The sequence below is a fragment of the Daphnia pulicaria genome, chromosome 10 (genome assembly GCF_021234035.1).
Source record: "Daphnia pulicaria isolate SC F1-1A chromosome 10, SC_F0-13Bv2, whole genome shotgun sequence".
Classification (NCBI taxonomy): domain Eukaryota; kingdom Metazoa; phylum Arthropoda; class Branchiopoda; order Diplostraca; family Daphniidae; genus Daphnia; species Daphnia pulicaria.
The window spans coordinates 2,450,863-2,466,182 of record NC_060922.1 but is presented as its reverse complement, the minus strand read 5'-3'; the positions used below and the strand labels follow the sequence as shown (position 1 = coordinate 2,466,182).

Below are 15,320 nucleotides of genomic sequence, written 5' to 3'. Positions count from 1 at the left end.
ATGTTCTACCGGGAAACATTTGTCAGCTAGTATACGCGCCGTTGATTTATTGGAAATAATCGAAAGAAAATTTCTTCGCCATGACTCGTGACGTAATAACTGTAAATACCTTGTACCCCGTAACACACACGTTGTTTTATTTTATTTTTTTTTTTTTTAAGGAAGTGGCACGTGTTTACGTCATCGATGGCCAGCGTGATAGAAAACTATCAGAGCACATCCGAAAAGACTCCCCACCAAGTGGCGTGATGGCTAAATATCGAGTCCGTATAGCCTGGAAATAACTCGACAACAAATGAATTCAAGTCCCAAAAGAAACTGCGGGAAACTGCACCACCTGTGCAGCAGCAGCAGCAGCAGTCGGATTGTTGTTGTTGTTGTTGCGTGACCTCAAAAAAGTGACATCACACACACGAAGCAAACGACCGCAAAATTAATCCCCTTGGGTGGTTCTCTACCAGAAAAGAAAAAAGAGGGGCCGACCTTCCGTGTAAAAGAAGAACCCCCCCCCCCTTCCAGCCGGTTACGGTTAGCATCGGGAGTAGGGCACACGATACGCACGTCGTCATTGGATGGCAAAATAAAAGGGCCATTTGGAAAACCTTGAACTTGGCAACTTCCTCATTGGTTTGGTATTTGGTGTTCCGTACAAAATTCTTGTCGTTGGCGGTTCAGCTGATAATCGGCCGACAGCCGATACACACCGGGGTCGCGGCGGTCGCCACATTCTCGACCTATTACGCCATTGGTGGTTTCATCTTATCTTTGAGCGTTCAATAACACAATCGAATGGGTTCGCTATATAAAATTAAAATCAAATGTAGTATACCGCAAATTTGATATTTCCATCAAATTCATCGCATAATTTGGTTGACGTGATTTCCTCGAGGGAACACCAACGCCAACGTGCTCCGCATCCATCCCATCCATCTGCTGATTGCATCGAGGAAGCAACTTTCGTGATCCTTTTTATTCTTTGTAGACATTTTTGTGTGTAGAGTAGCCAGACAGTCGTAAATCAAACGGTTGAGTCTCTTCTTTTTCCCTATTCCAATGTTATACAGTTGACAAAGCAGGATTCTGAAAAAGAAAAAGGAAAAAACAAATTCATTCAGAACTCAATTCACGTAAGAGAAGCGCGGCAAAGAGGACGGCCCCAATGGCACGCTAACCTCTTTTCTATTCGTTTGACGACGGCTTATTCCAGCAGGGCCGTGAGTGGTGCTGGCAGTGAGAATCTAAACACGGCGAGAGCCCAAGTTTTTTTTCTTGAGATTTCGACCACCGTTGGGAATATGGCCAAAATGAAAAGAGCCTTACTATACTAGCCAGAGACTCCCTTCGTGTTTTTTTCTTGATTATCACACGCCCGGACTGCACAGGATCTTGTGCGCAACCCTCAGTTACTCTACGGGGGCAAATAGAAGAAGAAAAACAGAAGGGAGAAGCTCCGTGTATTATCAGGCACACACCCATAAAAGAGATAGAAGAAGAAAAAGATAGATGGATGAAGGAAAAGAAAAAATATGAAACATGAGAGGGGGGCACGAGGAGGAGGTTATATAGTGGATAGAATGCGTGAGAACCAAAAAGCGGGAGGAGGAACGATACCGAGCTCGGGAAAAAAAAATAAAAAGAAAAGATGGTGGTTGGAAGGGAGGGAGTGTACGAAATCAATAGCGGAAGACGAAAAAGGAACGGAAGGATGTCGCCAACAGGAGAAGAATAGCCGCGACGACTCCCGATGACGTCCAGCGTGAGCTGCTGACTCCGCCGTTGCAAATGTTGGTCTCGCAGCAGTGGACGGCCAGGAAGCGATCGCGATCGTTGCTCTCTATTATCAATTATTTTCGGTTCAGATCAGAGTTGAGCAGCGTGTGCGTGGGGTATAACGGGAACAAACAACAGGATTCCATCAAACCACTCGTCAGTATATAAGTAAAAATAAATGCCAAATCTCACACAAAACACATGAAGATTAAGTGGCCACCGCCATGTTTTCATTTCCCTTCCTTTTGCCAGCCCTTTTCCTCGATTGTGTCTGGCATGAAAAGCATTTCGAAAATTTGCAAGGCAAATTTCTCTCTCTCTCTCCCGACCGAGAGAACAAAAAAATGCGCTTCGTGAACAAGAAGAAGAAAAAAAAGAAGAAAAGTCAACTGGAGACGACGAGAAAACGGGGAGGGTCTATTGTGTGATTATATTCACGATGGGAAATGGAGTTGAGAAGAAGAAGAAGAAGAAGAAGGGCATTCGAGTGAATAGTCACGAAGACGGCGACATATGGAGAGACGACACACAGATGCTTGCGTATTTCTTTTTTTCCGTTTGGCAAAGTGAAAGTGTGTTATTATACAGAAGAGAGCTGATCCCCTCCCCTTCTTCTGTTATCACGCAAAGGAATGATAATAAACCGCCCTCTAGAACCTACCGGGAGAGAGGAGCTGTGATCTTCGTGAGTCTAATCGCATGCAGAAATCTAACCCCTGTGCCCTACTTTCATTTATTTATACACTGGCTGTGGATGCCATATCGTCTGCTGTTTAGCATCACAAAAGATGAAAAAAGAAGAAAAGAATTTAAATATTTGTAGATTTAAAAAGACAAACAAAAAAACAGGAAGTGAAGGAAAAAAAGAAATGATTCAACTTACTGTCGACGCAGGTTTTCTCATCGCCGCATTCGCGGTTGATTAGGCCCGAAGGCAGGTGCAATTTCTAAAGAAAGAAAAGAAAAACACGGAGAAATGTAGTTTTTAAAAATAAAAATAGAAAAACTGGAATTTTCTTGAAATGATGACAATCGATTCAGTTTGATTTTTCTCCCACATGTTAGTATGTGCGTTACAAACATGTATAGGCTATGATGTCGGCCATGGGTATAATGGCAGATGGCTCAGCCGGGGAAAAGAAAAGAAAATGGCCCTGTTTACTATGGAAAGAGCGTACATCAAACAAGGACACACTAACCAAAAAACCGTATGCCGACAAAACTGTGCTGGCACAGTTGCTGACTTTGTGAGCTGAGCTGCTGGGACAGCCAAACCAAAGAAATAAGACGCTGGGAAAAGGAGAGAGAAAGCGCCAAAAGAGGAAAACCAAACAGCCAATTGAATCGAAGCCATTATCGAAAGAAGCGCCAAATTCAAAAAGGAGGAAAGTAGAAGAAAAAAAAAATAAAAACATTCAAATTTCACATGGCCAATTGGAAATTGTCTTGAGGTGTCGGTGAAGAAAGTTTTGGCGACTCAAAAAGATAATATTTTACCAGACATCTGTCGGCCGAAGAGGGACAAGTCACCGCTTGACTATCTTCGAATTTGGAACAGCCCTTGCAGTTGACACATCTCAGAGCGGACGTTGCGGCTGGAAACACGACCACCATCATCAAGAAGACGGTCAACATCCATAATCGACCATCCATCCTGCTGCTGGCGGCACCCCCACAGTCTATATTTTAATTACTTTTTCGATACTCAACCAATCACTCAATCACACGCTCCAACTCTCCGCAATCAAAAAGAGAAGCAACAATAACCCAAACAAGCGTCTCTTTTCTTTTCGAAAACGTAATCGAATTCCCGAAGAGAATTATTACAGCTGCGGAATTTTCACACGACGGATGGGGGAGGAGGAAAAACCAAATAATCTTGTTATCTTTCACCGATGAAAAAACGACAAGAAATAACGTATAAGGGAAAAGATATATAATGCTTATCAAAGATATATAGGGGGGAGGAAAAGGGGTCGACGACAGCAGCAACAACCACCTCACAAAGACGCTCGACGTCTGACAGCTCTTCGGATGGAGACGCCAGTCGAGCCTCCCCGACGTCGAGGTTGGCATCAAGCGCGCGCACACATTCGGTTCTCTCTCCCCACCATTTCTTTTTTTCCTTTTTGTCGGCTTCAAAAGCGAATGAAAAGGGAAAATACGGACGGCGTTGGACACATGCACATAGAAACCTCTTCGGCGGAACTCGATAACGTCCTCGACGACGACCATCCGCCGACAAAGATGGCGAATGCACAAAGTAGTACACAGCCAACAACCGTCTGCTCTGAAAAACTTTGGAGATGAAAGAGAGAGAGAGAGAAGACATTTGGCGCTCTCTAGACAAGTTCAAAAGTCTTGTCGATGAGTTTTGGCGTCTAAATTTAAAAGGGAAGATGTGACAAAAGAAGCGTATTAACTAAAATGTAGAAAAGAAAAAAAAAGGAATAAGAATGTCAATATAGGGCTACTCCGACGGTTGGGGAACACAACAACGACTTGACGATCCATCCGTCCTAATGAGCCTCCAACATCAATAAGGGCGGAGGGGATTTGATGCTGCAGCGTGAGTTCCAGCCCTTCGTTAGAGGATAACAAACAGCCAGCGTTCTCTTTCTTTGTTCCCGGCAACAGCAATAATCTTCCATGACGGGTCTAGAAAGAGCGAGAGAGTAAAAAGAAAACGAAAAAAACATTCATTTCACTCATGTCTCAGAGGTCCTTAACTCGAACTAATAGTGAATGATTGAACGTGCCGATTTCGGTAGATGATTGCTCTTTCTATCGCGGCCATTCAACCTGATTGCAATTCCGTAACGACACGATTACTCATTCTAATCTTTCACTCCGCCAGCCACTCTCATCCAATCGATAGCAAAAGTGCTTCGGCAAACCTGTTAAAGAAAAACAGCAAAAATAGTAACACAGTATCAAAACGTACCCCACTTCACCGGAGAGCACAAGACAAGACAAGATTAAATCAAATCATCATAACCGGTCTAATCTAATCGGAGCAGGTTTTTCCAGAGTAGTTCAACTTCATTTTAACCCTAGGCAGAATGCACAACTTTCGCTAGAAGTAGTACTACTACTACTACACGCAACTTTTGGTTTCAACTAACCACAGCGTCGACCCATAAACAAAAGACAGGTTCTTCCTTTATAATCAACACATCATTCTTATTTGTTATTTTTCAAGTTCGTTTTTCAATCAAAAACAAGGCGGGAATTTCAAAAACAACTCAAATATTACAATCAACAAGCAAAAAAAACGAATAAGGCTAACGTCAAAAAATCAGGATTTCTCTTCGATATAAAGTCTAGGGTGTCTTGACATCAATAAATTGAAACAAACAAAAACAAACAGAGGGGGAGAGACAAAAACAAATATTGAGCCGCCAGTTGAAATTGAATAGACACACACACACACAGCAGAGAGAGAGAGAGGCAGAGAAACGGCGCGCGTAACGATCGTCAAGTGGGTTACGCCAACACTTCCATCTCTCACCCCCTTCCCCTCTTTCTGTCGCCTCCCTCGGCCAAGATCGTGAAAAGATGGTGAACGAAATCATATCACATAAAAAAAAAAAAAAACGAGTTGGAGTGAGCGAGCCTGCGTGCGCGCGCGCATTAGATGCCGTCGCGAATGATATAGAGTGGTGGCGGCGTAGAACCCAATCGGCTGCTAAACCCTCCCACATTCAGCTGCTACTTTGTTGTTTTTTTCTTACTCTTTTTCCAGTCCTTGTGGTTTAACTCCATCCGGAAGAAAGAAAGAGAGAAAGAAAAGTCAACCTAAATGTCCCCCTAGACGAAATCAGACAAGAGGCAGAGCGCTAGAAATAAGGGATGGATATGGCCCTTTTAAAAAGACGACGAATGGAGCAATCCGTCATCCCATAAGGCCCCGGAGTACATACACTATAATGTCTTCCCTTTGCATGACAACACATAGAGACATAAAGAAAAAGAACTCTTTCTCCGTAATCCGTCATACGGAATAATTGGATAACTTTCCTAAATAGTGAATACAATAAAGAATGGAGAATGAAAAACAAGATTATTTGAATTTGGCGCCAAAAAAGCGCCAAGAAAAAAAAATCGATTACAAATGAATTTCACTTCCGGCGAGGTCTGACCGCTTTACTCGATCGTCCATCTTGGCCATCCGGCTGAAGATGATGGCTGGAAGAGGTTGAATGTTGCGGCGATAGACCAGCAGAAAGATTCGGCGGCGCTGGCGGTGAAGGCGGCGGAGCAACGGACCGTCGTCGATTGGCGTTGCGGCTCGCCGGACTCGAGCTGGAAGTGTGGCGAGGGACGAAATATTCCGATCGCCTGGCGACGCCAAAATCGTCGCTACACTCGTAACAGAGAACGTAAGGAGACGAGGCCGATCGATGAGAAATGCGAGACGCCTGCAACGTCGTGTCGGCAGAGACGTGAGACAACGCCAACATGGTGGCCGAACCGGTCATCCCCTCGACACCTTCATCCACATTCGTCAACCGATGGTATCCATCGCCGCCACCCTCGAAATCCTCGTCGTACAGATCCGCCATAGTCGCAGACCGTAACCGCTCACTTTCATAAGGATCCCAATCCAGCGAAGCCAGACTGACGTTATCCGTCTGCGTCCGTCTGCTTATCTGTACAATTCAAACATCACCCCCACCAAACAGAAAGAAAGAAAAAATAAAAATAATGTTTTAAGAAATGAAAAAATAAAGATAAGTGGAAGACGGTGGGGAGGATATAAAATAAAAAAAGCCAACGGAAGCGGAGCAACGAAGGCGTAACGAGTGTGGAGAAGGGGGGGGGGAGTGAATGTGTCTACCACACATGGTAATGAGTGGTGGTGGTGGTGGTGGTGGTGTGTTAAAAAAAAGGAACTGGAAACGAACCAAGCGGCCTCCTGGCAGAACTTCGAACGACGGAAAAGTGCCCTTGAGCGGCAGACCGGATCGGGCAATATCGAGCGGAAGAGCCAAGCCAGCGGAAGCCGCAACGTTCAGACTGCAACTGCTGTTCGTTTTAGACGTCTGGCAACCTTTCAAATTGCCCGCCATCCAACCGCCGACCGAAGACGGACAACTCTGAGTCGCTTCGTCAACCAGCTGCACCGTCGTGGCCGTCGTGTTGTTGTTGATGGTGTTGGTCGTCGTCGTCGTAGTGGCGGCGCCCGCAGTCGTTGAATGCTCGGCGGATGTAGAGAGTCCATCAGCCGCGCTGCAAGCACTCGGACTCCGTCTCGACCATTTCCGACCTTCCATTCGGTCGATTAAAAGATTCATCAATTCCGGTCGGAATTCTCGTCCTTCGTTATTCTCCTTTTCTTCCATCTCGACAACCGGAACGACCTGTTCAATGTCGGCCGTCGCCACAACCACTTCCACGTCGTTATGGTGAATCTCAGACACGGGCGTGTTGTAGCGCGGATGGTAAGGATTCGTAGAGCCGTAATAAGAATGACCCTCAGATAATCCGCTTTTACTGTACTGGTGGTGAATCTGAGACATTCCATCATCTTCATCCGATCCGGAAAACGTCATGGGCGTAAATTCCCTTTTCAAAAATAAAAGTAAAATTGAATTTAAAATCTTTTCTGTGGAGGAATATTGTTTAGACCAACTTGTTAAGCGCGGCAGATTTTGAATTGGTCGACATGGCCAGAATCGAATACGATTCAGAGCTGGACGGAGATTGGACCTGGATCGACGGCATCATGGAAACGGGACGGACACGCCGCAGCGGGTAGTGCTGACACTCGTCATCCTGTTGGTGCTGCACCTCGCGGTAAAATTGGCGCTGGATTTGCCGGTGGTGTCGATGTTTTTGTCGCTGACTCGACTTTTGCAAGTGACGATAGTGATGAGCACTGCTATGACGTTGACTAGAGCCCGTCGCCGGTGGGCGCCAATTGGGAATCGCCTCGTTATCGTTGGCCAGCGGCGAGCTGAAGGCGCAGCCCGAAATGCGTTTCGCTTCCGACATGCGAACATCCGACGACATTGGCCAACAATTCGCAGCCGCTGTCGCTCCGGTCGCCACTTCAGCGCCAGCAGACGGAGCTCCAGTTTGCACAGCCACGTTAACGGCTCGACGCTGTCAACGGCACATGCGAAGAATGTCGTCAACAACAACAGTAAAACCAACCGGAAAAAAACAATAAAAACATCAAACATATAAAAGAAAAAAAAAAGGTTAATAGCACATCCGCAACGATGGAAAAAGGCCACAAAAGTATTGATCCAAACCCCCATCAAACCAAATACAAGAAAAAAGAATCAAAACCTCAAATACAAAAATGTTTGAATAAATATAAATAAAAAAAGAAAACGGCTAACCTCGACGTATCGGCACGGATTGCCACATTCGACAAGCGAGGCGGCCGAAGCGGGTGGCAAACATTTGCAGAGCATGGCGCTAGCCCTCCATCGCCTTTCGTCAAAGTAGCAACGGATGGCGAAATAGACCAGGGCGCAGACGGCCATGATGGTCATACAAACGACGACGACGCTCACCAGACCGGCCGATGATGACGAGGTTGTTGAACTGACCGTGGGGACCACGTTCACATCCTGCATCGTACTCTTCCGGACTATTGGAAATAGAAAATGGAGAATTCCGTCAAAAAACAAATTTGAAAAGATGTTCAACAGCAAGTCCATCGATCACAGTCTGACAAAGGGAATTTCTTTTTTCGTTTACTTTTTTTAATAAATGGAAGAAACTTACCATCATCTGCTGTGGAAATGGATGCATTCAACATGCTTGAATACGCGTGAAACACGATGGAAAACTTGCAAACAAACAAAATAACAAAAAGTGGATTCAAGAGTATAAAATCGGGTGAATTGATTCAATTCAAATAAGAATCAGTAAATCTGTATTTGAAAACAAAATTCGAGATCAATGTGAACGCAACGCGCAAATCGGCCGTCCACATTCGTCGAGAGTTTGAACAGAACTGGGTTGCATGTGACCTAGGACGACCTTTGGTCGATACAATGAAAAGGGAGAAGTGATCAAACTAAAACAAAAGGTGGGTTCATCATTTGTTTTTTGGGGGGCAGGGTTACGCAACGCTTTTTTCAAATGATCATAATTTAGTCTTTTCTTTCGAGTCATTCCTCTCATTTTTTCAAAAAAAGGTGCAAATGGCGGATGAAATTTCTAGTTTTACGCTTTGCTCTTCTTCTTGGCCTTGGTCGATTTCACGCCCATTTTCTTCGATCCTTTCTTTTTCTTCTTCTTTTTCTTCTTCTCTTTGACGTTTCCGCCCCCAGCTAAAAACTCGTCCTGTAATTAAATCACCAAATATTTTTACCTTGAATTTAATTTCTAAACTAAAATTAAAAAAAATAAGAAGAAAAGAAAAATGAATTTTTTACCTCTTCGGTTTCAGCATTTCGGTGTCGCTTCCGTCGACACGGTGTCTTGCCGTACCACACTCTCAGATTCTCTTCATCCTCCCTTAATCAAATGTAAATTAAAAAATAAAAGATGCTAATCAACATCAATTACAATTTTAATCGGTCACTTCCCTTTTTGGAATCTTTTGAAAATAAAAATAAAAATGTTGAAATTGACGTCATAAAAGATAGCGGTTTCTACACTCGCCCCCCTCCCCCCATCTTTTGGTATACACATCGGATGGCATCATAAATTGACGCCGGAATAAAATGGCAAAAAAAAAAGTCAAAACTTTTTCCTTCCTTTTTGCGCGCGCCCCCGCGCGCACGTTATTTTTACGTTGCTGCTGCCATAACCGGCTGCCTTTATTATTGACTCACATTGGCTATATTTATATTTATATAAGAGAAAGATCGCCATTTTTGGCAGCCATCCCAATCTTTTTCAAAAGAAGAAAAGGCGATAGATAGAGAGAGAGAGAGTTTAAAAAAGAAGAAAAACAAACACAAAATGTCGATTGAAAAAAAAAATAACACTCTAAAAGAATTTGATTCCGGGAAATTTACTTGTAGATGGGCTCGCAGCGGGCCAGGGCCGACACGAACTCGTCGGCTCGCAGCAATTGACGTGGCAACAGCTGTTTCCGTCGCTCGCTCAATATCTGTGACGTCACAATATTCAAAAAAAAGGAAAAGAAATAAGAAAAAAAAGCCGTTTCTTCTTCTGTCTAGCCATGTGATGGAAGGAGTTAGTTACTTCAGAGACGGAGCGAGCTATTGAGCCGGGTGTGTAAGAGTCGGAGATCCTGGCCAAATTGGTCAACTCGGCTGGCGTCATCGTGTACTGGGCCGTACGGGTCGCCTGCCGGATAAAGTGGTCCCACATGGTGAAACGCGTGCCGTAATCAGGCGGAGGGATTCCAATCATCCGCTGGAACACTTGCGACAAATTCTTTGTTCAAAAAAATACTTGGAAATGTTACAAAAGATGAAGAAATATAAGGGCCAAATAAGAACTCAACTCTTTGATCGCATTCCCACGGAGTGGCCGATGTGCCCACCAGGAGGACTCGATCCTCGGGCACGATAGCCCTCAGAATTTTCGGCAATTCCTTCCTCATTCGGCGCATGTCCCACCGTTCCATCCTCACCGATTTCTTCATGAAGAGACGATCGACGTCTTCGATAACGATCACAGATGGCTGCAGCAATCTGGAAACCTTCAAGGTAGATACCAAGAATGGCGTTTTTCAAAATGTTATTATTTATTTTTTTGAAAAAAAGAAAATCCGCCGGCTGCTGCTGACAGATGTGCTGTGGCATGGAATAATATATAAACGTACTTTGGTGATAAGATGGATCAACATGGTCATTCCGGCTTTGCCCGGATACCGGCCCATCAGCGACGAGTTGCTGATGTCAAATAAAGTGGCCCCAATGTGGTTGCATATGGCGTGCATCAAAAAGCTTTTACCCGAGCCGTGCGGGCCGGCCAGCAAGATGGATCGAGTCAGTGGCGTTCTCTTCCGGATCTCCTCCGAACCTTTACAAATCAAATTAAGAAAAGTTTTACCATTTTGCTCTGTAAAGGATCGATTGGAAAAATGTTTTTCACCCAGAGTCAGGATGCAATATTCGATAAGGGCGCTGCGGATGTCGCCCAGTCCGGGGAAAGTGTCCCGCTTCCATTTCCGGCTGAGTGGGTCGACGACGGCGACGGAGCCCAGAAAATCCCGGATGTCAGCTTTGGGATAGGAGCGGATGACGCCAACTTGGACCAACTCCTCGACTAGCGACTCCAGCGTCCGATCCGGAGTCAAATCTTTCTCTTTGCGCCCTCGCTTGGACTTCTTGGCCGCCTTGCGGGCCGTTTTCCGCTTGCCTTTACTCTTCCGCCCGCGATCACGATCGTAGGCCGATCTGAGACGATCCAACTCGTAACGGGCCTGAACGTCCGCCTCCAGCCGCATCTCGTCGTTCAACTCTTCAGACACTTGAGCCCTGAGCAGCTCAACATCCCAGCCAACTTCTCCTCCCGGCTCTGCCCGGTCTCTCCAAACATCTGCACAATCAGAACAAGGGAAATTTAATCCAGCATCCGCCAGTAATTGGGCACGATCGTTTAGAACCGACCGTAATATTTCTGATTCTCGTGGACGATATTTTCGAGCCATTGGGACGGCGCCATGTCGACACCTTTGGGTCGATCCTCTTCGGCCCGTTTCATGCTGCTGGACGTTTTAGTCATCGGCGGAGCTGCATCTTTCTTTGCGGACAGGGAAATTCAAGTTTGTTTGTTTTTTTATTTCGCGCCAAAAAATTTGAACTTTTTTCTTTTAGTACTTTTTTCACGACGACCGGGACGGGCGTTTCAGACGGTCCGTCGTTCATAGAGTAGATCATTTTCGAACCTCCTTCGTCCTCGGCTGGAAGGTCAGGGAACTTCCCGCTCTGCTCTCGGTGATCGATGTACCAAGTTCGGATTTGTTCGAGAAAAGACTCACGAATCGCCGCTCCATCCTTGTCCCTTTGGCGATCACGCAGGGCTGCCAGCTCGATTTGGTATTGGGCTTCGAGTTCCGATTGCCTCAGCGTCCTCAGACTTTCAAGTTCTTTAGCTCGGATGATCTCCGGATTTTCCTTGTAGTTCCTCGGGACCTGTTTATTCGCCCAAGGATTGGCAAGTCATTTTCTCTCAACACTCGAGTCATCCATCAAACATTTTTGATGCCATTGAACGTTAAAAAAAGAAGAATAGACAAACAACAAAGAATCAAAAAGAAGCGCTGATTTCATCGCGCCTCTTTCAAGGCTCCGCAATTTCACCAGCAGGCCAAGGACCCGACGCTTCCGCGGGGTTTTATTTTGGCATCTAATAAATAATGCATTCGACACTGGATTGTTGTACATGTAGACGTGCGCAACCTCGTCCCGATCTCATTTTCCTACACAAAGCCAGCGCTCTATTGTAAGTGTGTAGGTACTTAAGCCCCGGAGCAAACACTCTTTTTACATTGAGGATGCGAATGTCATTTAAGTTATTCTACAGTCAGCATGACGCAGTTGAGAGTTACGGGCGAAAAAAAAAGCAAAAGTGATTGAAACGACCTTCCAAATTTTTAAAAGGTCAGTTGACACAGATTTAACTGTCCATATACTCACAACCCCGGATGGCGTAATAAATTGACATGCCATATTTGGCGCTGGCTGATTGATGGTTGTTTTATAAATGATTGGATTATGTAGACTTTGTTATTGAAATGGTGACAGTTGTGAGAGAGATTCCATACCATTCCGAGAAAGACCATCTCCTGGTGACGCATCTGGCGGACCCGTTTGAGGGCCAAGAAACTGCGCCAAGCGTTCTGAATTTTGATGGCCGCCGTGTAAGTGTTCATGGCCGGTTTGAGCTTGTGCAAGCCGCGTCCGGCCAGCATTTTCTGCTGGCGGATCTGCTTCATCAAGTTGAAACGGAGGCGGCCCTGACGGGCCCGCTCGTGGATTTGAATCAGAGCCACGGCCTCGTCCCACGTCATCGAGGCGCTGTCGGCGCTCAGCTGCCGCCGAGGATTGCGCTCCAGTTTGAGGAGGACTCGCTGGACCAGCTGCTTGCGCTCCGTCTCGCTGGCCGACCTGAAAGAGGCGTTGCCGTCGCGGTCGCCGTCGATCAAGAGCGTCAGCGGCGGGTCGACTTGCTCGGGCGACAGTTTCAGCTGGGCCAGCGCCGTCCCGACGAACGGCGTTTCGTTGAAGTCCAGGCTGGCCAGCTCGTTCTTGAGTTCCACCACCCGACCCAAAACGGCCCGTATGATGGCGCTAATGTCGCGACGCTTCTGGACATGCAACATATTCCGGTAGCAGACGTCCAGCTGACGGGCGACGACAATGTAGCGCAGGTAGACGAGCGACAGCCGTGAAAAGAGAACGTGGCGGTGCTTTTCTGGCAGTGATGCAACGATGGCTTTCTCCTGGTCCCACAGCGACTCCAGCTCGTCCTCGGCCCAGCGCCACAATTCGTTCAAGTCCGTCCTGTGTCACACAATGATGGAAAATCAACTGTCACATTCACTAGACACAATTTGTCGCCGTCTCTACACTAGCTATATTATACGATTCAGAATCGACCCGAGTCTTCACCGGTTTGACACATTATGCATACTGCGCAGTGTAATAGACTGTGGAGCGAGAGCTTCTGAATAATTCCGGATCAACTCCAAACAAGGGCACGGCGCCATCGCCGACCGACAAGGTACGGCATATTGAAGCTAGCTAACCCACCCGAATTCCCTCTTGATTCAATATACATAAAAGCACTCGATCCACCATGTCCAGATTGACAATTGTGCATTCAAACCTGACCTACTCACCCGTCAGCCGCCGGGAGAACGTACGAAACGTAGTAGTAGACAAGCATGTAAATGACCGGACAAAGTCTCGAAAATGTAGGAAATGGAACATGGGGGTCTATTAGATAACAATTACTGTGTGAATAAATGTATACTTACTTGGACATCACGAAATCTGACTATAAGTTTTTCACGATTCTATTCGCTGGCCGATGTTGCGTGGACTTAGTCCCGGTGACGCTACGGAATCGGGCCAGCTGACGTATCGATTTAACGTTGCCACGGTGATTGTGTATTGAGGCTTCTCGCTACTGTATGTTTTTGATGGTTGGTGTTACAGCACAGGGAATTATTGTGGGGTGCGACGTATTTGGAATTCGTAATGGATTTTAGCTGGCCATCAAACTTGCGTAATTCATAATATTTCAATACTGAGAACTCACAGTTCAATTTAGAATGAGCTTTCGAAGGTTTAACCAGTCGATATTTAACATTAATATTAAATGTATCAAACAGGCAGTGAATCTCTAAATCACTCGATATCCGCAAACACTTTGATTTGGCTTTAATTTGTTTAAATTGCCATTTTTGAACTTGGAAAAAAAAATACCTGGCAGGTAAAAGCTTTTCCCCTTTGTTGTAAAATACTAGTTCTTTCTAAAAAAATACCCAAGCAAAAAATTTTTATTAGGAATCATCCACATTACACATGCAAAAGCTATTGCATTTCTCAAAGCTTTTCCGGAATTGCTGGGGGATTTCATTTGAATAAACGCGCATAATACACCGTATAATGCATACAACTTGCCCATCAAATTATTTGTTGGTTTTCCCATGCGCAGTTATACATTTTGACTGTAAAATAATTCCTTTTGATCCGGTGAGGAAATCTTCCTTCCTTATTTCCTATAAGAAAACAATAGAAAATCCCAGTATACAATTAATTTAAAAAAGAAAAAAGCTTTTTTTCTTTAATACTCGAGTTTATGGCATCCCATCAAATTTATGGCCGCAATGTTCTAACCCCAGCATCATTCGTCCATCAAACAATACTTGAAACGAGGCCGAGGCATTTCTTCGCTTTTAATGTGTAGTATCTCTATCTCGTAATTTATAACCGTTTTTTTATGAACTGAAAGTGAAATACTGTGACGAATAAGATGCAAGTCAAAAAATGATAAATCTCCTTTTCTTTCACTTTTCAAGGTAGCCTAAAGCCCTAAACAATAAAGATTCGTCCCGAGTACGTACGCACTGCCGATTACGATCACCAAACTTGACGCCGCCGGCTGGTAACGCGTGCAAGACCACAAGGTGACGACGACCTTTAAACACTGGGAAAAAGGGAAGTCCCGACATCTAAAGAAGCTAGGGGAAATAAATACTTTGGCGATATCGCGGATGTACACAGTTGCTTAATGATTTTGAAAATGCTATCTCCGTTTACAGATTGTCTAATAGTACTTTTACGAGTCCATTCTCAAATAATCACTACTATGCAAATAAAGTGTCAAAGTTGACGAGCGACGGCATTGAGTGATAGGACGGTAATGCCCAAACGGTGTGCAGCGAGTGACTCAATCAAAGAAAAACAATGAAAATGGAGCTAGAATAAAGGTCGAAGGTAGTACGTAATAATGTCTTATCAGGTTTGTCACGCGAGCAGGAAGTCAAGGCAAACTAGTCATTTCAGATCTAAGGCTTATTGCTCACGAATCAAGCGAGGGAAGAGTCATGAGTCATGAGATACAGGTACTAAGGTGAGCGGAGGATGTGTCACTCATTT

At 45.1% G+C, this 15,320-nt stretch overlaps 3 protein-coding genes across 4 annotated transcripts; all 3 read right to left on the bottom strand.

The window, feature by feature from the left end:
• Positions 1–1,437: 1,437 nt before the first annotated feature.
• Positions 1,438–4,423, bottom strand: LOC124314293. Of its 2 annotated transcripts, none has more exons than XM_046779462.1 (3): positions 3,268–4,423; positions 2,654–2,717; positions 1,438–1,834 (listed from the first exon to the last, which is right to left on the bottom strand). In XM_046779462.1, exons 1-3 carry the CDS (start codon positions 3,421–3,423, stop codon positions 1,674–1,676), a joined length of 381 nt encoding a protein of 126 aa, XP_046635418.1. In that variant the 5' UTR covers positions 3,424–4,423; the 3' UTR covers positions 1,438–1,673. The 2 variants fall into 2 exon arrangements, with proteins under 2 accessions (XP_046635418.1, XP_046635419.1); XM_046779463.1 differs by lacking the exon at positions 1,438–1,834 and adding an exon at positions 1,841–2,539.
• A 632-nt stretch (positions 4,424–5,055) lies between these two features.
• On the bottom strand, positions 5,056–8,758 carry LOC124314041. Its single transcript, XM_046779025.1, has 5 exons — positions 8,512–8,758; positions 8,121–8,374; positions 7,406–7,878; positions 6,678–7,338; positions 5,056–6,422 (listed from the first exon to the last, which is right to left on the bottom strand). The coding sequence occupies exons 1-5, from the start codon at positions 8,543–8,545 to the stop codon at positions 5,892–5,894; spliced, it is 1,953 nt and encodes a 650-aa protein (XP_046634981.1). The 5' UTR covers positions 8,546–8,758; the 3' UTR covers positions 5,056–5,891.
• Positions 8,759–8,933: 175 nt separating this feature from the next.
• On the bottom strand, positions 8,934–14,060 carry LOC124314000 (dynein regulatory complex protein 11-like). The gene is made up of 11 exons (XM_046778938.1): positions 13,694–14,060; positions 12,479–13,217; positions 11,532–11,846; positions 11,322–11,454; positions 10,804–11,250; positions 10,532–10,731; positions 10,211–10,408; positions 9,946–10,140; positions 9,756–9,850; positions 9,168–9,249; positions 8,934–9,075 (listed from the first exon to the last, which is right to left on the bottom strand). Exons 1-11 carry the CDS (start codon positions 13,699–13,701, stop codon positions 8,956–8,958), a joined length of 2,532 nt encoding a protein of 843 aa, XP_046634894.1. The 5' UTR covers positions 13,702–14,060; the 3' UTR covers positions 8,934–8,955.
• Between the last annotated feature and the right edge of the window lie 1,260 nt (positions 14,061–15,320).

Bases quoted from the DNA above. Each gene is read 5' to 3' on its own strand.
- LOC124314041 (XM_046779025.1), bottom strand. From the start codon at position 8,545: ATGTTGAATGCATCCATTTCCACAGCAGATGATG. The intron at 7,879-8,120 runs GTTAGCCGTTTT...TGCCGTTGACAG, and splicing joins ATCCGTGCCGATACGTCGAG to CGTCGAGCCGTTAACGTGGC. The intron at 7,339-7,405 runs GTTGGTCTAAAC...ATTTTTGAAAAG, and splicing joins AAATCTGCCGCGCTTAACAA to GGAATTTACGCCCATGACGT.
- LOC124314293 (XM_046779462.1), bottom strand. From the start codon at position 3,423: ATGGATGGTCGATTATGGATGTTGACCGTCTTCTTGATGATGGTGGTC. The intron at 2,718-3,267 runs GTAAAATATTAT...TTCTTTCTTTAG, and splicing joins CTTCGGCCGACAGATGTCTG to AAATTGCACCTGCCTTCGGG. The intron at 1,835-2,653 runs GTAAGTTGAATC...AATTGATAATAG, and splicing joins TGAGAAAACCTGCGTCGACA to AGAGCAACGATCGCGATCGC.
- LOC124314000 (XM_046778938.1), bottom strand. The intron at 11,847-12,478 runs GTATGGAATCTC...GCGAATAAACAG, and splicing joins AGATGGTCTTTCTCGGAATG to GTCCCGAGGAACTACAAGGA. The intron at 9,250-9,755 runs GTAAATTTCCCG...CATTTGATTAAG, and splicing joins CGCTGCGAGCCCATCTACAA to GGAGGATGAAGAGAATCTGA.